This window comes from Balaenoptera borealis (assembly GCF_965194805.1).
Source record: "Balaenoptera borealis genome assembly, chromosome: 10".
NCBI classification, from domain to species: domain Eukaryota; kingdom Metazoa; phylum Chordata; class Mammalia; order Artiodactyla; family Balaenopteridae; genus Balaenoptera; species Balaenoptera borealis.
Window position 1 is genome coordinate 53192265 of NC_138874.1, and position 24163 is coordinate 53216427.

At 35.4% G+C, this 24163-nt stretch overlaps 1 protein-coding gene across 5 annotated transcripts in view; it reads right to left on the reverse strand.

Annotated features, from left to right (window-relative positions):
- The window catches only part of CTNNA3 (catenin alpha 3), a 1737547-nt gene that overhangs the window by 1202731 nt on the left and 510653 nt on the right, over window positions 1-24163 (reverse strand). For all 5 annotated transcript variants that reach the window (XM_082408616.1, XM_082408615.1, XM_082408617.1 and 2 more), the window contains one exon: window positions 12508-12711. In XM_082408616.1, the coding sequence (XP_082264742.1) occupies window positions 12508-12711 (204 nt within the window). The remainder of the gene's footprint in view (window positions 1-12507; window positions 12712-24163) is intronic.

A 24163-nucleotide genomic window follows, 5' to 3' on the forward strand; every position in this document is an offset into this window, starting at 1 on the left:
TTTAAAAGGCACAGTTAAACACCTGATCACAATGTAATCAATAAAGAAACTTGGTGACAAGAATTATGACTGATTATAATCTTAACCCTTGAAAACATCAATCTCTGGCAAAAACCAAGAAGCAAGTAATTGTGCATTTCCTGATTGGAAAACAATGCTTTAGTCTTTCTCTCTTAAGCAGGTAGAGGTAGATAAACTTAGACCCTCCCAGCAATTAATGTTCCAATATTTTATCCTATTTGAAATGACCCATGAATTCTCTTCTTTCAACTTTAGTTTCAAGTCACCAAAATATGGAGGGACTACTTTAGATAGACATTCCCAAAACATAATTATTTCTATAGAGTTTACCTAAAAGCTCTTTTTTCTCCTATACTTCTAGAGATCAAGGAAGATTAAAGTCCAGAGAGGCCAGGTAGATGATTTACATCTCAAAAGCACAATTCCTTTAGAAAGCTAGCTTAACCAATTACAGAAGGCTCATTTTGATACCACAGCAGAGCCGTTACAGGCCACTGTTCTCCAGATCTCTGGGCAGCCCCATTCATCAAGGACAGCCACCACAAGGCCCCCCATGAGATAGCCACCCCAGATTTCCCTGCAACTTTCAGGATTACCCCTGCAACTTCGGAGCCCCACATGTTAGTGGCCAGCCACGCCGAGATTACACTTGCAACTTTCGGGCCCCACATGTTAGTGGAGGCCCCTGTAACTTTCCATTCCCCGTCCTGTATTTCCCCACGTCTCGGTGCTCACAGGAGTTTCCTCCGTCTCCTATCTGACTCTGCTAATTGTTGGGCTGCACCCCACAGGCCTACAAGCCCTGTACTTGCCCAGCTTCAAGACCAAAGAAAGAGCCTGGAGTCAGCAACAGAGACTTTAGTTTAATGGATAGGGGAGCTTACCTGTCTGAAGCAAGGTCCTGGAGCGACACCCCACCATGTGCAGCAGACGGCCAGCAAGACATGGCATCAGTCTTCGCTGCGGGAGGGTGGGGGGAAGGGCGGATTGCCAGTTATAGGGGAATTGATGTCAGGTGGGCTCATTAATTACCAGGGAAAGCAGCAGAGAGGCACGCCCCTCACCACCACTTTGATAAGAACAATCACTAGCTGGGGCCTGGAATAAGTATGTAGGAAGGTCAGTCAGGTGGGTAAGATATAGGTGAAGCAGGCACTGGTCAGGAAGGGGATGCACAGAGAGCAAGAGAACAGCCATCTTGAGTGGCCTGACCATACAGCCAGCAATGGCATATTGACTCTCATGCTTTGAATCTCTCCTTTTTCCATCACATCTTTCTCTGATCCAGCCAAGGAAGGTTCTCTGGTTTTAAAAGCTTAATTGATTAGATTGAGCCCACCCATTTAATCCAGGAAAATCACTCCATCACAAAACCCTGTACTGAATCACATCTGCAAAATCCCTTCTACCGTGTAAAGTATGCATGAGTTCCAAGGATGAGCACAGACGTCCGCTGGGGGCCATTATTCTGCCTACCATAGATAGGAATCAACTTTTTAGAGGGAGATAAAAATCCTTACAGATATATCCTTGCCATATGTAAATGAAAGAAAAGTATTTTGCAAATGAGGTAACTTGCCCTCACACTGAATCATATTCATAATCTAAATCCACTAGGACAACTAGAGATTTACTTCAAGTTTATAGGAATATCAAACTAAAATACTTAAAAGCTACTCTGGGACATAAAAGCAAACAATTCTTGGAGTAATAAAGTTTTGTCAGTCAACAACCTTAGTTGAGTTTCTCAGATAAACTGTGATAGTTATCTCTAAGGAACACATTAAGGCAAATCTAGTTTCAATTTATCTCCCAGAAGAAAACAAGCAAATAAAGTCATGTCAAAATTCAATAAACTCTTTCATTATGGTTACAAGACTTTAAAACATATTAAAATTTCTGATTTAAAAAAAAGGACCCAAATAGGGTGGGGCAATTTGTAAATCACTAACAGTCTTCTCCAATTAATTATTAAGTGTAGTCAATAGCCAGGCAAATCAACTACACAAGTTGCTCACCTGTGTCTGATCCTACTAAACCTACTTTAGCACAGAAATAAAGCTACAAGCTGGCCTTTGAACCTAAACTTATAATGGTATGATAACTTTTTATTCAGAGCCTGCCTACAAATTCATTAAGAAATATTGAATATGTTTCAATAATAAAAGGTTCTAGTACAAATTCCAGTGTGGCAGGGTATGGCGGGGCACAGAGGGTGGGGTGGGAATCCAAGCAATTCTCAGAACACCAGCTGGCTGTCCTACAATTCAACTCAGTTCTGACACTATCTACCTCGAGATAGCATCAGATTCCACAGGTAAGGGTTCAGTCCTACAAAACTGCCTCTCCCACGTCACCCCACTTCAAATGCCAGTCACAAGTTCAGATTGTTACCTATGCTTCTGACCAACTGGCTATAAATCACAGGTTCCCACTACCCCCTCCTCAGGTTCAATTAATTTGCTAGAGCCACTCACAGACTCAGAGAAACTATTACTTACTAGATTACCAGTTTATCATAAAAGGCTGTAACTCAAGAACAGCCATATGGAAGAGATGCACAGGGCAAGGTATGTGGGAAGAGCGTCCATGCCCCTCCAGGTGCACCACTATTCCTGACTCCCCACATCCTCATCAATCCAGAAGCTCTCTGAACCCTGTCCTTTCAGGTTTTTATGGAGGCTTCGTTACATAGGCATCACTGAATAAATCATTGACTACTGGTGATTGAACTCAACCTCCAGCGCCTCTCCCTTCCCTGGGGTTCTGGAAGGTGGGACTGAAAGGTCCAATCCTCTAATTATATGGTTGGTTCTCCTGGCAACTAGGCCCCATCTTTAGGTCCAAATGTTACCTCAAACATAACAAAAGACATCTTTACTACTCTCATCACTTAGAAAATTCCAAGGGTTTTAGAAGCTCTGTGCCAGAAACAGGACAAAGACCAAATATATATTTCTTATTATAAATCACAATATCACAAATGGAAATTGATCTATAAAGAAAAACCTGACAAGGTGATATTATCAGTGACTCATAATTGATTTGCATTAAAGAAAGACAGGTTTAAATTGAAAATTGGCCTGTTTCAAAAGCAAACAAAAATCAAATATTTGAAAGAAGCCTATTTGTAAATTAATGGCTAGTACTTAGTCTCATATCCCACTTTTCCTTCTTTCCTCTTCATTTCATTCAAACTGCACTGTTTATATTCCCCACACCAACTGCACTATGCTGATCCCTGCTTCTGTGTCTTTGCACAGGCTGTTACCCGCTTCTGGAATTCCCACCTTCCCATGCGTCAAAAGCCAGCATAAGAGCTTTCTCCGCTGTGATAACCTTCCCTGTTCAACCCCAAGGTAGTTAACCACTTCCTACTTGGCCCTATTATTTTACTTAGCACTGACCACCATTACAGCTCTTATTGTGCTCTATATCACTTATTTATTTGTCTGATTCCCCTTGACAACTAAGACTGAGATTGTTCAGACTCTGAAATCACCAGTTCTTAGCACAGTGTCTCTAGAAAAATTATGTGACTAGAAATTGCAACCACACTAATACAATTTTAACTCAAACTTCACATTTTAACTATATTTAGTGGTCAATACAAAATCTGTCAACAAATATGTTAAATTCCTCTTAAAACCCTTCATAAGTATTATCCTACCTATAATTTATATACAGTCATGCAGTTTCTAGGTGACCATATATCTCGGTCTGCTTGGAACAGTCCTGACTTATGCCTTTTGTATATCAACTAAGGTCTGTTAATTATTTTGTCTCACCTCCATCTCTCAAAAGTATCCTGATTTGAATGACAAATTATATGACTACCCTAATAATTTTCTGAACATTATCAATAGCAAATTAAATACTACAGAAGGTCGAATATACTGCCCATAGTAGCTAGCACAGGATAATATCCCATTGTTCAAGGCCTACCAAAAAAAAACTTTTTATTTTTTCAATTAACTGTTAGAGTGGATTCTGTGGTGCTTCACTCAGATCCCATTTTCAGCTAGAAATATCAGCTTCTGATGGCTCACAACTCTGTCCCTCTCCAGGAACTGACTCTCAGCTGCAGGGAACCACCTCATCCAAGGTTACACTGCTCCCACAGGTAACGACTAACAGCTGTAAGGATAAAAAGATGCTTCCCTGTCTCAGTTTGGGACAACTGAAGTGCCAGCCCAGCTCCAGGGCTACCCATGGGATGGATGAGACTTCTATTGCAAGTCACCTTCTCCCTCTGCCCAATCCTGCCTTCTTCACTTCCTTACATGTGTCACTCCCAAGAGAAAACTCCAATAAACCTTCATGCTAACCTTTATCTCCAGAGTACCTGATCTAAGATAGCAATCTTTCTCTTCATTGTAATATCATCTCCTAGCTATGAACTATAGTAGGCTCAGGACCCTTATTTTTTGTCCAAGTTTGAACTAACGCTGCATGCCAGGACTCTTGCTTCCTATTTTATTCCTGTCATTTCTATCATTTAACCTATTTCTCTTTTTATGTAACAAAGAACTCTGAGTAAAGTCCAATGTTTAAAAAAAAAAAAACATAGCAGAAACTTTTGAGAACTATATGAGCAGTGCCTGAACTCTGGGGGGTAAAGGAATCCATTTCTTGGGAAAGGGCCAGTTGAAACAATCCACAAGGTGAATGACTAACGTGCCCCACAAATATTAGAAATCATGACTGTCTCTGCTGGAAGGCAAAAGATGAAAACAAAAGACTCTCAGCCTTCAGATTCTCTGGCCTAGAGGATATAACCTTTACGGACTTTCACCTGTTATTGTTCTCTGCACAGACTCTGTCTTGCCACTTTAGGATATCCGCTATTAATTTCTAGTTATTTTTATTTTACACAAATTACCTTTTTCTCCTCCTGTGTTCTGGTTCTATCCAGCTAGTACCCCCTCCCCTTTTTAAAAATAATTATAGCTGCCTACCTTTGTTATTTTGGCTTTTCTTATTAATTCAGTAATCATGTAATCATGTAGCCTGCATCTCTGTAGGGCTCTCTCGATTGACTTTTACTTTTAAGAGAAATTGGAACATTAGATCACAAATAAGAGATCCGTGAAAAGATTCATTCCCTCAAAAGAGGAATCTAGATGCCTCCTTTTCCCCGGTGAGCACTGCATAAGCTCCTTTTAAATCCCAAAGTGATCATTATTAGCAAGATTTAGCTTGTTAAGAAAGACTCAAAGTAATTATTTAATAATCAGTCCTCCAAGGAACTCAGGAACCTTTAGGAGAGGAATAAGATTAGACCCCAAAGCAGCTGAAACAATAGTATTTTACCACCTTATTTCCAAAACAGTTCATAGACTAGATACCTGCCCACTATCTAGTCCTTAAAACAGGCACAGAAAAGAAAGCAAGGAAGAAAAAACCAATTTTTGCCCATTTAACCAGACCCCCCACCATTTATTATTTCTCTCAGCTCCCTAATTGTTGAATTCTTGGTTCCTATATCCCAGCTTCAAAATCTGTCTCCAGTCTCCTTGATTTTGATAATTCCTTTATATGTTCTTGGATTTCAATCTCATGTTCTTTTTAAAAAAATTTTTACTGGAGTAGAGTTGATTTACAATGTTGTGTTTGTTTCAGGTGTACAGAAAAGTGACTCAGTTATACATATACATATATCCATTCTTTTTTAGATTCTCGATCTTATGTTCTAATCTGAGTTTGGTTCATCTCTCTGATTTTGGCATATCTAATATTGTACAAACCTGTACTGGATACTATTTACTTATCTTCCTCCTCTTACTTCTTCATTAACTGAGGCTGTAAAATTCAGATCTATAAACTAAAACACATGGTCTCCAACATAATCAACCACTCAAACATCAGCCACCACTATGGTGTAATTGATAAATTTAAGAATATAAAAATGTAAAGCGTCTAATACAGTGTACCTGATCCAATAATGGATCAGTTCTAATATGCAGTCCATGAAGGAAGGAAGGAACAAATGAATGAACAAAGAAACGGAGAAAAGGAAATAGATTTGGAAGCTGCCTGTACATTTTTAGAATTTTAATTCTAACCTGTCTCTAGTATTTGAATAGTCATTTGCATATAGATCATCCTAACTGCTTCAGCCCAACATCATGAGAAATAAGGCTGAAATTAATTTCAAAATGGATTTTCAAGAGAGAGGTGGAGGCCTTATATGCAAGAAAAACCCCATAACATCTCTTTGTTGTCTTCATTGAATCTTTATAATTCTCCAAGACTGGGAACGCATTAAACCCAAGACATACAAATGAAATCGGTCTCTGAATGACAAAAGCCAATCCATTTGCTTTTTATTCACTCAACAAATATATAATGAGAACCAACAATATGCTTTCACATAAAACACCAAAAAAAAATATTGGGCAAGTGAGGTCTACAAATGCAAATTGGTCCTTTCATGCAGCCCAGGCCTGACTCATTTACTCTAGCAATGCCATCTCTCCTTCAGCCCTCTAACATCCCCCTATAGTAAAATACCAAGCTGAGTGTTATCTTCAATAATAATTCTACATCACCTGAAGATCCTCTCTCTTTAACAACACATCCAAAGTTAACATCGACATGATTTCAACCCACCCCCAGAAAAAATTCATGTCTGCTGATTCTTAGTACTAAAGCGTGATGGCCACCCATCTCTAACTCTATTTTCACCAATTATAGAGAAACCACCATTTAAAAATAACTGATTTCCCTCTAAGATCCTTCCTTCTTCAGAGAGCCTCCTTGTTCCACCCCATCTATATGAAGAATTTCTTAACTATGTTGTACATCAGAGAAGATGGACTAGACCTAACCAATCCTGGAGGCATAACAAAATCAGCAGAAATATCTTAGAAAAATATACTTCTAAGTTTTAAAAGACAAAAGTTAAACTTTCTCTGATTCTGAATGTTCCCTGGAGTATATTTTTTCAATGAATAAAAATCCTGTTTCAAACCATAGCGAGAGGTAGATCCAAATGAAGAGACGGTGATGAGAAAATTTTGTTGCTGAATATTCACATCGATTTTTAGAAGAGACCTATACTTTGCAAAATAAGACCTTTTATTACAACAGGCAGTCTATTATATAAATTTAGTAGATGCTTGAAACCCATTCCATTTAATATCAGAGAAGCTTTTTCTCCATTACTTGCTATATACAATATGTAATAATTTTATTCATTCTTTCATTCAAAACTACAATTTAGCCTTTTCTAAAATGCCAGGCATTGTGCCTAGGACTGGGGATAAAACAGTAAATAAAACAGACGTGATCTGCCGGCATAGAACATAACGTGAGTAAAGGATACTAACTACAATGGATTTGAAACGTAAAGATTGATAATGATTCCACAGAAGAGACTAGGAAAGACTAGTACTAGGTATATGGCCATGAGCCTCCCAAAGATGCCCATATCCAAATTCCCAGAACCTGTGACTGTTACATTACATAGCAAAAGGAACTTTGCACAAGTAATTAAGGTGGGATGATTATCCTGAATAATATTGGTGGGCCCTATCTAATCACATGAGTCCTAAAAAGTGGAAAACTTTTCTTGACTGTGGTCAGAGAAAGATATGTGAGGACAGAAGCAAGGTTAGAACAATGTGACACTGCTGTCTTTGAAGATGGAGGAAGAAGGCATTGAGCCAAGGAAAGTGGGTGAACTCCAGAAACTGGAAAAGGCAAAGAAATGGATTCCTCCCTACAGTCTCCAGAAAAGAATGCAGCCCTACTGACACTTTCATTTCCAACCCATTGAGACTTGTGTCAGAGTCTTGACTTACACAGTTGTAAAATAATTATTGTGTTGTTTTTAAACCACTAAGTTTGTGATAATTTGTTACAGCAGCAATAGAAAACATATATATACATACGTATATTTAAACTAATATATATGTATATTTAGAATGAAAATATTAGAGCAAACATATATGATCATATGGTTAGGTGGTTGTCTGTTTTATTTGTTATAGACCCATCTGGACTCACATCCTGCTAATTTCTTACTAATGCGACAAGACATTGAACTTATTGAACCTAGAGCTTCAGTCAAAAAATGATCGAGACTTGCTGATCTGTTTAAGGAAGTAAAGTTATTTAGACTCAAACTGGTCATGTGAACTGAGCCTGAGAAAAACATAAACTGCATTTATTTCCCACTACTGAACTGCTCTGGACTCAATAACCTTGCAAAATTTGAAGCCTTGAAGTCACATTCACATAAAAGATCCACAGATCCTGATGAGAGTTGATTTCGCTTTAACTTCTCCTGGTTATCTTTACTGCATCTGAATTATCTTTAAGCATTTACTTGATCAACATAGGTCAATAACAAAAGCTCCAAACTAATCTGAAAAGCAAATCAGGCCCACCAAATGAGACACAACATTCCTTAAACTAGGAAGTTGAGGACTGAAGTATGAGGGTTGTCCTAAAATTTTTGAACCAACTGAGAAAGTTTTGAGTTCAGCTAGTTTCAGGAAAGTACATTCCCTTCCGTTAAACCTGAAGAAACAGTTATAGAGAAGCATTATTGGTGATAGAAACCTAGAGTAAAAATAAACCTGGAAATGTGTTCTGATAATACACCCACCCCACCGTTTTTCTAGATTGGTTCCTGCTTTTTAATTCCAGTATTCATTGGCTTGGTCAGATAGTCACGTTAGTCCTAAAATTCTGCACTTTTATATAAAAAGGAACTATTATACTGCTTTTCGAGTGCTTTTTCATAATGATATAAATGCATATTTTTGTTTATTAATAGGCTGCACTTATCAATAAAATGTTAATATATAAATGGGTTTCTGATCCTGTGAACCACGCTGTATAACTTAACTCCTCCTGCTCTCACCTCTACACCAACATGAGGGCAGGTCACCAGACATTACCCACACACACAATAAGTCTTTCATTCCCTGAAGAAAAATGCCTTCCTCAACAAGTACTTAACATTATGCCCTGGGAAAAAGAAATATATAAATATTCTTAGATCATCCACAGAACAAGCTTTCTCACCTCTGTGCTCTTTCTTTCTTGTATTCCTGTTCTCACTATTAACCTTCCCTACATTTTCTCCACAATTATCATATAAATATAATAAATAATTACAAATTAATTGTTTCAGGCACATTGCCATTTTAATTTTAAAAACTGAGAAGAAGCAAGTGCTAATTCAATTTACCTGTATCCAAATAGTAATTACTGAGCACCTGCTACCTGAAAGTCTCAGTGGCAGGGCCAGGGACACAGCCTTCGCTCTCCTAGAGCTTCTGACCAGTGGAGAAGGCAGATAAGTAACACAGGAATTCCAACAGGAATGAGAGTTATAAAGGGGAAAGTGCCATGAGGGAGAGATATTTCAGGGGATGTTTGTACTCCTTTGCCGGAAGGAGAGAAGAGGAAACATGGGGGAGAGAGGAAGGAAGAAGAAAGTCTCCATCAAGCATGAAGAGTAGTGCAATCTAATCAATTAAATAAGTGAGAAATATTTGAATTCCTACAATTAAGTCTACCCTTAAAAAATTAAAATTAAAATAATTATCTGGACAAGCCAAAAAAAGCTACTTACCTTTGATCTCAATTATTTGGATATTACAGATGGAAGAGTCTCTTTCCACTTCACTCTTCTAACACAGAACTTACCTTTTTTAAACCAAAATATCTAACAGAAGGATATTAGTAACATAAATAAGTTTTGTATACTTGACAAATGGGCCATGAAACTGAACATCAGATTAAAACCTCATTAAGAAAAAAAGCAGTGAATGTACAATAGTGCATACATATTTTCAGTGGCTTACTTAGCATATTTGATACCTAGATACTTTTTAAATGCCCCCCTCCTCTATATAACAAAATTACTCTTCAGTGATAATCATTATTTTCCTGATTTGTTCTTTAAAGCAACTGACAATTTTCAGAAGGAAAACAAATTTCGAAGTTATTATTCAGATTGAATGAAATATTTCATGTATGAAATTTACATTTACCTAACAAAAATATTATCCCCTGCAATTCACACTGTTTCATTGTTATAATTTTAAAATTTAAATTAAAATTCCAAGTGATCACATAAAATAACAGAATTAAAGTAACTCTATTTCTAGTTCTGTCTTTACAATCACTGTCATCATTGTTTATTCTGAATCCGCTGTTTAAATCCATAAAGAATATAATGTTTTTCAAAGGATAATCATAAAAGTGTGTTAATTTGAATCATACATACACATATATTATTAAAACTCAACAATAACCACGGCAATTATTTAGGATTTAGAGAAAAAATGAATTTATGAAAAACATTATCACTGACTTTGAGAATTGCTGGTGCAGACCAACTTTTAGTTGGCTTTATTATTTTTTATAAATTTCTAGAGGCAATGCATCTTCTTAATGATTGCACCCAGGGCAGAATGTGCCCATCACTTCACCCTTTGTATGAACAGTTTGTAACCCAAAGTTGAAGAAAACCATAAAATCACCATTATTTTTAGATGGTATATGTTTACTACGTACAAGAGCAACTTCAGCGTCCTGCCACTGGGCAAAAGGCAGCATGCTCAGAAAGGAGCCCTGTGTTTGGCTTTTAATGCTCTGCTGTCACAGTTTTGAAAGTCTTAACAATTTTACCTTTGAATTTGTGTAGATAAGTGAAGTCTGATGGGGCAATAAAGCATACACCCTAGACTTAACATGCAGTCCTGCCTCCCAGTGCCTTTAAGGGACAGGTCCTCAGTCACTTGTTCCACAACCCAGCAATTGCTGCCACCCTCCATTCCTGGTGGGGGCCTTGGTACAAGGCAGGATGGGTGGGGGTTATGGGGTAAGGCTACAGAAATCTGTGAGGGTCTATGTGCTCCTAAAAGTATCCCTATACCCTAGAGAACCAAACAACCAAACATTAAATAGCAAATAAAAATAACCTTTCTTGGGTCAATCAAGACTGTAAAAAAAAGGAAAAAAACTTTCTTTTTTTCCCAGGTTTTGAACAGGCCTTACATTTTCATTTTACACTGGGCACTGGGCTCCACAATTACGTGGCCATCCCTGCCTATGTATGTGGTGAGTGTGTGCATGTGTATCTGTTATGTTTGTATTTAAAGGAATAGAATAACTTTCTCTATATTTAATAAAGTAAATTTATCTATAATTTTATAATTTATAGATAAAATAAACTTATATATAACTTTACCATATTTTATCTATAAAATGAAACTACTAATTTTAATAGTTTACAGATCATGGGAGAAGGAATGTCAACAGAATATTATCTTGTAACTGATGAATTCTTGTAACTGAGTTTCTTGTAACTGATGAATTCTCTTTAAAAATCTTTAAAAATATATTATATGCTTAAAAATTGTGATATTCCAGCTTCAGAAGCAGGACATGACATTACTAATATGTTCCTCTTATTAACAAAATCTGCTTTACAACTTTGATTTCTTGACAGGCAAGAGATTTTTGGTCAGAAGCCAAAGTCATCAAATATTAAGAGTGTGGATATACATCAAATGTGTTGAAGAAGCCTTAAAACTCACTAATTTTAGCACATTTGAATTATTCACATAAATTACTTATACTGAAAAATCCTAAATCTTCAATCTCACACCTAAAAAATCTTATGCTTTGTAACTAATCATTTTCAAAATATACCCTCATAACTCTTGAATTATTCCATTCATAATAAAGCAGATAAACAAAATATTCCCATTATAAATTTTTCTTTTTTTTACCTCTATTATTTAAGGAGTCAATATTCATGATCAATATATAGCTGACAATGTCTTCCTTATTTTAAAAATGCAACTAAGTTTTGAATGTGAGTAGTCATAGATACTCCATAGATGGATGTAGATATATATACAAAAAGAATATATTATAAATAAATATATATATATGAAATGATATCAAAAGGACCTTGAAACAAATATTTTTGCATTTGTCTAAATTCAGACATTGTTTCTAACATTCCTGAGAGATAGCTAAAATTGCCAAAAATCTATGACATTGTCACATTTGAAAAAGGTTAAAAGCGATCCAAATTACACCTTCAAAAATGGCCCCCGATCCCTATAACATTGACTTTATCCCAATGCCATCTAAATTCTAACTTTGTTATTCACCAACATAACCGGAGCAAATTGCCCTTTTCTTTGTCTTCTTTTTATCCTTTAAATTGATGTGCGACTCCAGTTTCCTTTCTCCAATCCTGACTGCCTTCTTCAACTAGTATTTAGATACTGTCTCAAGCAAAACAATCATGTATAAATAACCTTCTGGTTGAATTCCATCCCTAGAAACTCCTGTCTCCTGGCTGCACTCTGGGAGCAACCCACGCAGAATGCACTCAAAAGGCCAATCCATGTAAAATCAGGTACTCATTTGTAATTTATCAGATTTTGTACACCGAAAGAACCTCAGCACATACCCAATGGACGGGGTGGGGGAAAACCAGTTACCTACATTGTTCATGTACTCTGAAAGCAGGTCCTGGAGAGCCTGGCGAATGGCATTGCATTCTGCGATAATTCGCTCCCGATGGAAATCCCTCGTGCATGAAGAGTCAGCCAACAGAGCAGCCCCACTGATAATGGCTTCGAGGCGTTTCTCTAGGGATGGTCTTGTTTCCTCCTCAGTCACTGTGAGTGGATCCAAGACAATTAAATTCTAAAGGAAAGACACATTTAGATGGTTAGAACTCCATGATATTCTATTTTTAGGAAAAAATAATTAGTATTTTGTTTTCACATTTGGAATTCATATGTGATGATAAAGACAACTGTACTTTTACTGCCTCACCCAGTTCATGTATCATTCTATAAAGCAATTACTATTCAGGGCAGTGACAAAAATTGTGAAATTATGAGCATTGATTCTAGTGTCAGTCAAATCTGTATTCAAATCTTGCCCTTCCCATTCACCAATGGTGTGAGCTCACTCAGGTGTCTTATGTACTGTAAGCCTCACCTTCCAGATGTGTAAAACTGGAATATTAACATTGTTTATCTCATAAAACTGCTGTAAGAATGATATGAATGCTTAATACAGTGTCTGGTACATATTAACCGTTCTTTACAATTGTCATTTTCATTTAGCACTTCATTGTTGACAAAATATTTTCACATATATTATCTCATCTTGACAAAACTATAAAGAGGTGGACAGCAAAGATACTGTTAACCACACATTTCAATTGATGGTGAGTGAGGCTGAGACTGTCTTGCCCAGGGTCATTAAGCTATTAAATGGTAACGCTCAAACAAGTATTAAGGTCTTATAATACCTAATTCAATACTGTTTTCGTTATGCCTCACTGTAAGTCATACAATCTAATTAACCTTAATACTAACATATCGAAGAGAATTCTAAATTTTAATTATTCATTTTAAAAGTAAAATTCCATCTTCCTATTGATTATAACTTCCAGCCATTTCCCACCATTGAAATCTGACATGTTATTTTTAAGGTTTCCATTAGATACGTCTTCAGGCAACAGAAATCAAGATAATCTACAGACTTTGAAGAAAAGGTGGAGAATATGAGGCTCTAAGGATCCTTTCTTAAAATACAGTAAGAGAGGAAGCCTTTCAAGGTTTGGGCATAATGTCATAATTGGAGAACTAGTTAGTATCAAATGAAAGCTCTCTGTAGAACCTTTAACATAAAATGAAATCATATAGTGATCTTCAGAATGTGTGTGCATGTGTTAGTCTTTACACACAAATATACACACTGAAAATCATTGATCTTCAGAGTGCACAATCATATATATTTACATATATATAGAGAGAGGTATATGTATATTGGGTGTGTATATTGTGTATAGATATAATCTTACACTGATGGTTGCACTATATCGTATTATGATAAATATTTGGGGATCTAAAGTAGCCAGGATAAAATTTTTAAAGCTACAGCTCTAGGCCAAGTTAGGGAGAGAAAACCATTATGGAAAGAAAAATAATATTATAACAATTATACAAAAAGAAAAAATAGTACTGTGTAATGTTCACATATTATATGATATAATATAAAATATAAACTAGAAATAGATGTTATAGAAAATTGGTTAAATATCTTTAAATTATTCAGAAGAATTCTTCCTTTCATGCCTCTATTTCCTTCCTATTTTTCTACTTCTCTACTGAGTATCTCCATTTTTCTCTTTTAGATGGAAACAAATTTTTAAAAAGAAAGAAAATTAATTTTACAAATGCCAAATTTAACATTTTCTTTATCCAATGCATAATTTTTTTGGTGAGACGATAATCCCAACCATGCGCTTGCCCATCAGACAAGGATTCATTTACATCTAAATATACCTCCTTATTTCATTTGCCATTTTTACCATGTCTTCTTTGGCTCACTAATTTAGTACAAACATTCCACCCCAATTTTCATAACAATAATTGACCAATTAAAACCTTTTTGAAAATGTCCCTCCAATGTGACATCATCATTAAGAAGAGACACTGGGCTTCCCTGGTGGCGCAGTGGTTGAGAATCTGCCTGCTAATGCAGGGGACACGGGTTCGCGCCCTGGTCTGGGAAGATCCCACGTGCCGCGGAGCAACTGGGCCCGTGAGCCACAACTACTGAGCCTGCGCGTCTGGAGCCTGTGCTCCGCAACAAGAGAGGCCACGATAGTGAGAGGCCCGCGCACCACAATGAAGAGTGGCCCCCGCTTGCCGCAACTAGAGAAAGCCCTAGCACAGAAACGAAGACCCAACATAGCAATCAATCAATCAATCAATCTTTAAAAAAAAAAGAAGAGACACTGAGGGCAAGAGAATTTTTCTTCGATTGCTCAAATGCAATTAGTAGATGTGATAGGAACAGTTAACATGTTTCCAGCATTGTAATGATAGGAAAAGTTGATTAAATTTGAAATCTATACACCTATAAGTATTACAAGAAGAAGCTAGTAATTTTAGGTGTTCTGGCTGTGATTTCATGTCAGAAAACATCCTCTATTGTAGGAATAAGTCCACCCCAGTTCCTGCTCTCCACGGCCGTTCCCCAAACTATCCTAGCCTTTGGATTTTTACTTGTTTGTTGACTTTTAAGACTCAGATTCTTCAAGCTCATCTAAACTCAAACCACTGCCTGCTCTGACATCTGATGCTTACATGCAGCCTCTTGATTCTGCCTAAATCTAATGTCCCCCTATTCATATCCTATAGAAGTTTTCACTAACTTTGTCATTGAGTCAATTAAAAGGTGAGGTTTTTTTAAATAACTTTAATGTTCTATGAAATATCACTGGATATTTGAGACCTACTGAAATAAAGAATGATCTCTTCTGGACATCAGTGAGATGATGAAATAGGAAGTTCCATACGTCATACCCCTAAAGAAATACTGATTTTAACAATAACAATAATGAGAATACCTTTATGAAACCCTGGGAGAAGAACTGAGAGGTTCCAGTACCCACGTGGAGCAAAAACATCAAAGAACAGAAGCACTGAAGAGGATAAGAAGAACAGTTTCACTTTACCCATGTCACCTCTCTCCCAAGGCAACACAGCTCAGACCAAGAGAGACTCACCTTGGCCTGCAACTTCTCCCATTGGGAAAAGCGAAAACAAAGTGAACACTTGGCTCCCCAGCCTTGCGGGAAGGTGTCCAAGAGTCCCATTTCCATCTCTCCACACCCACAACATTGAGGGGATTGAAATAGCTAAATAATCTGGGGACAGCAAAGAGTAAAGAAAAAGGGTAGGAGCTCATAGAAACCAGTATACAGATATCAAAAACCAGCAGCAGATCCTACTAACTAGATTACAGACTCTAATAAGAGCCCTGACCATGAACCCAGTAGGACCCCCACCTGCAGACCCCATGATTAGCCACTGTGCACCCCCAGTGCTCCATGCAGCCCCCTCCTGTAGCCAACACTCCATGCTCCCCTGCAGACAATGCATGCGAGCTCCCACAGACAGCACACAGATATTGGCATCCAGCTGAATCTACTGGATTGGGAAAAGGTGCACAACACTGAACAAACACTTCAGGGCACTGCCCTAGAGAAAATAAATAGGAGGCTCTCAACGCCTGGCCTGGCTTTGTGGGATCAAGAGAAGACACAGAGTCTAAGACTTCTCCTTCACAGGAAACAAGAGGAATGGAGCAAGTGCATCCATAGAAAGAATCTAAGAGACCCCCAATATCTCTGGCAAGGCTGACTCGTGAAGACCTTTCTCCCTGAAGCTAGTCAGTAAAACCTGGAGGAAGTGACTGCTTCTTCAAATGTGAAGACAGGAATACAAGGTTTCAAGGAACATGAAGACTCAAAGAAATATGATATTACCAAAGGAACAAAATAAACTCTAGTAGCTGACCCCAAAGAAATGGAGATTTATTAATTGCCTGAAAAAGAATTCAAAATAATCATCTTAAAGAAGTTCAGTTAGATAAAAAAGAACACAGATAGACAACTCAACAAAATCAGGAAAATAATACATGAGTAAATTGAGAAGTTTCAGAAAAAGAAACCATAAAAAAAGAACCAAACAGAAATCCTGGAGCTGAAGAATATAATGAATGAACTACAAATCCACTAGAGAGACTAAACAACAGACTAGAGCATGCAGAAGAAAAGATCAGCAAACTCAAAGACAGATCATTTGAAATTATCTAGTCAGAGTTACAAAATGAAAAAACAATTAAAAAGAATTAATAAAGCCTACAGCACTTAAGGGACACCATCCAAAAAACCAATATACACATTATTGGATTCATAGAAGGAACAGAGAAAGAGAAAGTGTTAAAGATCTTATTTAAAGAAATAATGACAGAAAACTTCACAAATTGGGGAGGGAAATAAATAACCAGATACATGAAGTACAGAGAACCCAAAAAAGATTGAACATAAAGACATCTTCATGAAGGCAAATTATAATCAAACTGTCAAACATCAAAGACAAAAAGTGAATTTTGAAAGCCGCAAGAGAAAAGCAACTCATCTATCACTAGGGAGCCCCCCATAACACTATGAGCAGATTTCTCGACAGAAACCTTGCAGGCCAGGAAAGAGTGGGATGATATATTCAAAGTGCTTAAAGAAAAAAAGAGTGCCAACTAAAAATATTATAACTGGCAAAGCTATTCAGAAATGAAGGAGAGATAAAGACATTCCGACACAAACAAAAGCTGAGGAAGTTCATCACAACTAGACCTGTGTTACAAGAGATACTAAAGAGATATCTTCAAATAGAAGCAAAGGATGCTAACTAACAATGTGAAAACATATGAAAGCATAAAACTCATTGGTAAAGGTAAATATATAGTTAAATTCAGAATACTATAATATTGTAATAATGGTGGGTAAATCACTTAGAGCCTAATATGATAGTTAAAAGACAAAAACATTAAAGATAACTATAGCTACAAAATTTTCCTAATGGATACATAACATAAAAAGATGTAATGGTGATGTCAATAACATAAAATGTGGGGGGAATAAAAGTAGAGTTTTTGTATGTGATCAAAATTAAGTTGTTATCTGTTCAAAATAGACTATCATAACTATAAAATTTGTTATGCTAAACACATTATAATCATAAAGAAAAAAACCTGTGGTAGATACATAAAAGATAAATATTAAGTAATCAAAGCATACAACCATAAAAACTCATCAAATCACAGAGAAAAATAACAAGAGAGAAATAAAGGAACAAAAGAACTACAAAATAGTCAGAAAATAATTAACAAAATGGCAATAGTAAGTCCTCACCTACCAATAAGTACTTGAAATGTAAATGTACTAAATTCTCCAATCATAAGACATAGAGTGGCTGACTAGATTCAGAAACAAAAACAAAAGTCCTAAATCCAACTATATGTTGCCCAAAAGATACTTACATTAGCTTTAAGGAAATTGAAGGGATGGAAAAAGATATTCCATGAAAATGGTAACCAAAAGAAAGCAGGGGTAGCTATAATTATATCAAACAAAATAGGCTTTAAGTAAAAAACTGTCATGAGACAAAGAAGGACATTATATGATGGTAAAAGTGTCAGTCAAAAGAATATAACAATTATAAATATATATTGTACCCAATATCAGGGCACCTAAATACATAAAGCAAATATTAACCAATTTGAAGGGAGAAATAGACAAAAATACAATAATAGTAGGGAACTTCAGTACTCCACTTTCAGTAATGGATAGTTCAACCAGACAGAAAATAAATAAGAAAACACTGGACCTAAGCTACCATTAGGCCAGATGGACTATACACATATACAAAGCATGCCATCTGATAGCATCAGAATATACATTCTCAAGTATACACAGAACATTCTCCAGGATAGATCATATGTTAAGCCATAAAACTGGTCTTAAATTTAAGACTGAAATCATATCGAGTATCTTTTTCACCCACATGATATGTGCAATAATAATAGGAAGCAATAATAGGTGTAAAATTAGAAAATTCACATATATATTAAAACTAAACAACACATTCCTGAACAACCAATGGATCAAAGAAGAAATCAAAGAAAAATTTTAAAATATCTTGAGACAAACGAAAATGGAAACATAACATACGAAAACTTATGACATGCTGCAAAAGCGGTTTTAAGAGAAAAGTTAATAGCAATAAATGCCTACATTAAGAAAAAAAGAAAGACCTAAAAAAAACAACCAAACTTTACACCTCAAGAAACTAGAACTAGAAGAACAAACTAAGCCCAAAGTTAAAAAAGGAAGGAAATAATGAAGATGAAAACAAATAAATGGAATAGAAACTAGAAAAACAATAGAAAAGATCAACAAAAAATTAGTTGGTTTCATGAAAAGATAAACAAAATTGACAGACCTTTAGCTAGACTAACTAAAAAAAAAAGAGAGAGAAGACTCAAATAAATATAAATGTAAATGAAACAGGAGACACTACAATTGACTCCACAGAAATACAAAGAATTGTAAGAGACTATGATAAACAATTATGTAGCAATAAATCGGATAACCTAGAAGAAATGTGTAAATTCCTAGAAATATACAGGCTACCAAGACTGAATCATGAAGTAATAGAAAATCTGGACAGATCGAGATTGAATCAATAATTTAAAATTTCCCAACAAAGAAAAAAACCAAGATCAGATGTTTCACTAGTGAATTCTACCAAATATATAAGAACTAATATCAATCCTGCTCACACTTTTCCAAAAACTTAAAGAGAAGGGAACATTTCCAGACTCATTTTGAGGCCAGCATTACCCTAACACCAAAGCTACCTGATTTGGATATTTCAAGAAAAGAAAAGTACAGGCCAACATCCCTGATGAACAGATGGAAAAATCCTCAACAAAATGCTAGCAAACTGAATCAACAGTATGTTAAAATGTTCATACAGCATATCCAAGTGGATTTATCCCTGGGATGCAAGAATGGTACTACCTATGCAAATCAATAAATGTGATATACCACATTAACAGAATGAAGGATAAAAATCATATTTTCTCAGTAGGTGCTGCAAAAGCATTTGACACAATTCAACATCCTTCATGATAAAAACTCTCAACAAATTAGGTATACAAGGAATGTATATCATCACCATAAAGGCCATATATGACAAGCTCACCATTAACATCATAGTCAACAGTAAAAAGCTAAAAGCCTTTCCTCTAAGACCAAAACAAGACAAAGATGCCCATTCTTGCCATTTTTATTTAACATAGTACTGGAAGTCCTAGCCAAAGCAATTGGACAAAAAACAGAAATAAAAGGCATCCAAATTGGAGAGGAAGAAGTAAAATTGTCTCTTTCAGCAGATGACATGATCCTATATATAGAAAACTCTAAAGATACCACCAAAAAACTGTTAGAACTAATAATAAATTCAGTAAAATTGCATGATAAAAATCAACAATATAAAATCAGTTGCATTTCTATATACTAATAATGATTATTCAGTAAATACTTAGGCATAATTTAACCAAGGAGATTATAGATCTGTATACTGACAACTATAAAGCATTGATTAAAGAAACTAAACAATAAAATAAAATAATAAACAAATAAATAAATAGAAGGATATTCCATGTTCATGGATTGGAAGAATTAATATTGTTAAAATGTCGATAAAACCCAAAGCAATCTACCAATTCAATACAATTCCTACCAAAATTCCAAAGGCATTGTTCACAGAAGTAGAAAAAACAATCCTACAATTCATATGGAATTACAAAAGATCCCCAATAGTCAAAACAGTCTTGAGGAAGGAAGACAAAGCTGGAGGCATCACACTTCCTGATTTCAAACTATTTTACAAAGCTGTGGTAATAAAAACAGTATGGTACTGGCATAAAAGCTGCCACATAGACCAACATAACAGGAGAGAGAGCCCAAAAATAAACCCAGGCTTACTACAGTCAAGGATCTTCAACAATGGTGCCAACAACACAAAATGGGGAAAGTATAATCTCTTTAATAAATGGTGCTGGTAAAACTGGATAATTGCATGCAAATTTACTAAGATCTTATGTTAAGTGTTCTTACCATAAACTATTAATAATAATAATAACAACAATAATAATAAAGGGAGTCAGAGGAACCTTTGGGTGGTGAAGGATATTCTTATGGCCTTGATAGTGGTGATGGTTTCACAAGTGTATACTTATTCCCAAAATCATCTAGTTGTATACATTAAACATGTCCAGCTTTTTACATGTCAATCATACTGCAATAAAGTAGTTTATAAAAAAGAAACAAAACTCATCTTAATAAAATAATAATCTCTTCTGAACTAGTATAGCAGTGTGTTGAAACACTCTTTCAGTATCTTTTCATGGAATTAATTTCATGAAAGACAAAGAACAGGATGCTTTATTTTCAGGATCCCACTCTAATGAACGTAGAACATATTTTCTCTTTTTTCTAGGTTCTGCCCAATATAAACTTACCTCCTTAACACTTTGATTGCTGACAAGAAAATATTTTTTCAAAAAAGTAAGAGTCCTAACTTCATTATCTTCTATTGGATTGCTGCATTTTAGGAGGCAGTATAGTTTAAGGATTACAAGATCTAGGAGCAGTTAGCATGGGTTTGAATCCTGGCTCATTAGCTATGAGAAAATTTATCTATGTTGTTATCATCCTCTGTATTCTCAATTTTATATAACCTCCAATCCACCCACTTTCTACTACTCTTAGGAAACGGAGATGAGACCATCTGGGAAACCTCTCCATTTACTTCTATCTCAATATGCTTTTCCATCCATTTTTTCTTCTCATCTGTCTTCAAGGAAGATCTCTCCTTCTCCCTCTCCTTTCTCCTCTCTCTCTTTTACCCCCCAACCACCACTTTCTTTTCAAGGCTAACTTCTCTTTCTGTGCTCTTATCTCAAGCCTTCTTCAGTTATTCCTTTCTTATATTTTGAGTCTATCTTCAGAGCCTACTATGTACCAGATAGTAGGAACGGGTAATAAAATTGACAGCATCCCTGCCCACTTCACAGGGCTCACAGCCTAGAGGTACTGACAAATATTAACCAAATAATCACATAAATATCAATATATAACTACAATGTGGCTACGTGGTATAAATAAAAAGAATATGAAAGTTTATAAATTAACCAGGCATACCTCTGGGCAATTTGGTGCATAATCAAGATGATTAAAGGCAAAGCAGATGTAAGTTCCAGAGAACTCACAGGATTCTCAGGCAGGGCTTTGGATTTCGACAGAACATGGAATTTAAAATTTGGAGTTAATCTTATCCAGATCTTATTTTATCAGGTCAACTTGAACAGGCACCTGGGTTATAATTATGTGAAACTTAAAGCAAGAGGCAGAATACTCTGAAACCTGAAAACAAACAAAAGGGAAGAGACAGATTCTACCCCTAAAATAATATAGTTAAAGCATCCAATCTGAACTTAAAAAGACACCGAAAACTGCCTGAAAGGCAAGGAAAAGGGCTGTTCAATCAGAAAGAGAATATGTTACATTTATCTATAGAACAGGACTATAGGAAAATCAGATCCTGTGAAAGAATGATCAAGTTGTAAAATCATATGCATACTCATAGGTATTTTAAAATATAAAAGATGTATATGACCCAGGACTGAGAGTGTGATAACCAACCCAAATAATGATACAGGGAATAACTTAAAATGTACTAAATCTTTTACTGGAGTAGCTGTAGTTTAAATCATCATTGCTGATCATTTTTTTCTTTGCCCACTAAAGCCTATCTTTCAGGAAAGAACTACAATGTAAGAGTTATTTTATTCAATATGAGTTACGGTGAAAGAAAATCCTGTGGCCTTGAGAAACACAGAAACGTTAACTTTTGAGAAGACTGAGATCCTGGCTCTCATGTATTTGGAAATGAACAATGTAAGGTGAATCTATACAAAATAAGTTGGAAAGATTTCCAGAATACATTGTAGAATAAAAAAAGTTGCAGAATGATATGTGCAGTGACATCATATATATTAAAAAAACAAGCACACTATAATACTTGAGATTTTCTCTGAGTACATATAAGTATTTCGGAGCCTAGGAAAAAGTTTAAGAAAACATACCAGTGCCATGACAATTGCTATCTCTGAAAAGAACCGGATTGGAGTGGTGGTCAAATTTTTAATTTTATGATTATAGCCTAATTGTGTATTACTTCTGAAACTTAAAACTAATTTTAAAAAAATTAAAATTCTTAAAATTTTAAAAAGAAAATGGCAATTATGAATCAAACACTTATTATTATTTTGGATTCTAGATATTAATCAACTATTTTGGAACCATAATAGAAAAATATAATGTTTCCATTAATTACCAGAATGAAATATGATATTAAGTTTTCACATTAATTAGCTTGAAGGATTTTAATTTTGCTATGTTGGGTTTCATCATTACAAATATGTTTGGTTAATATATGTCTTTTAAAAAATAAAGACATGACCTCATGTACCACGTCATGTACCAGGGCACTCTTTTTCAGTCAGCTTAGAAGTCAGAACACCTGAGTGTGAATCTTGGCCTTTCACTCACATTGAGAGAGTGATTTAAACTGCCTAAGCCTTTATTTCATCCCTGTAAAGTGGGGAAAATAAAACCCACACCTTTCATATAAGATTTTATTTAATGTAGCTTTATAACATATTTTAGTAACTGGTGGGATAGGTCCCACCTCAGTTTCTTGCTAATATTATTTTTACCTTTACATGCACTACCATCTATTCCTGATGATCAGTGAATAGAATGCTACAAAGGAAGCTACACTTGCTAAAACAGAATTCTCTATATACCACACAGATATGTATCAGATAGTCATTCATTCCACAAATATTTATTAATCCTCTAATACACTTCAGATCCTGAGCAAGGCTTTGGTCATGCCTTACCAGGACATGTAGGAAGTTATAAAAAATCGTTTAAACAAGCTGAAGCATAAAACCAACAAGTTGGGAAAAGTTTTCTGTATGTTAATAAACATGATATAATAAACCCTATTCATTCACACACTCTATATGCTGTGATGAGATTGATCCAGTTTACATTCAAAACACTAAAAGTCTTACACCTATTCTCCAAAGTGAAATTGCCTATCAAAAGAGATGTAGCTATGATTATAATCAAGTACCAACATTCTTCACAAAAACACATGCAGTGCTTCAAGTTGGGAGCAGCAGAAATAATAACCACATAGCATAAATAAAGTTTCTCAAGCACCTACATTATCAATCTTCAGAGTGAGTGATGAAAATGGAACAAAATTCTCCTTATGATTATCAACAGAAAATGCTATTGACAGAACTCACAGGCTCTCCTTTGTCTGGTACATCCCTTATTTTAATGTTTCCACCTAAATAAGCTAAAGAATGGAAGCTTCAGATATTAAAAATGTAAAAGAAGGTAAAATGTGAGTAATAAACTATAAATTAGCAAGATTATCAATAAATATTACTAGTAAATTATTAAATGAGTGTAACTTACACAAAGTTTACATATTCAGCTATAGAAAATCAAAATGTATATAACTCACATTCTGTTGTATATTAGTTAATAAAACAGAAGAATAGAAAATATTTAAGAAAGTCATTCAACATGCTTATAAAACAAATTAGATATGTACATACTCCCTTAAATTTTTTTCTCTAAATT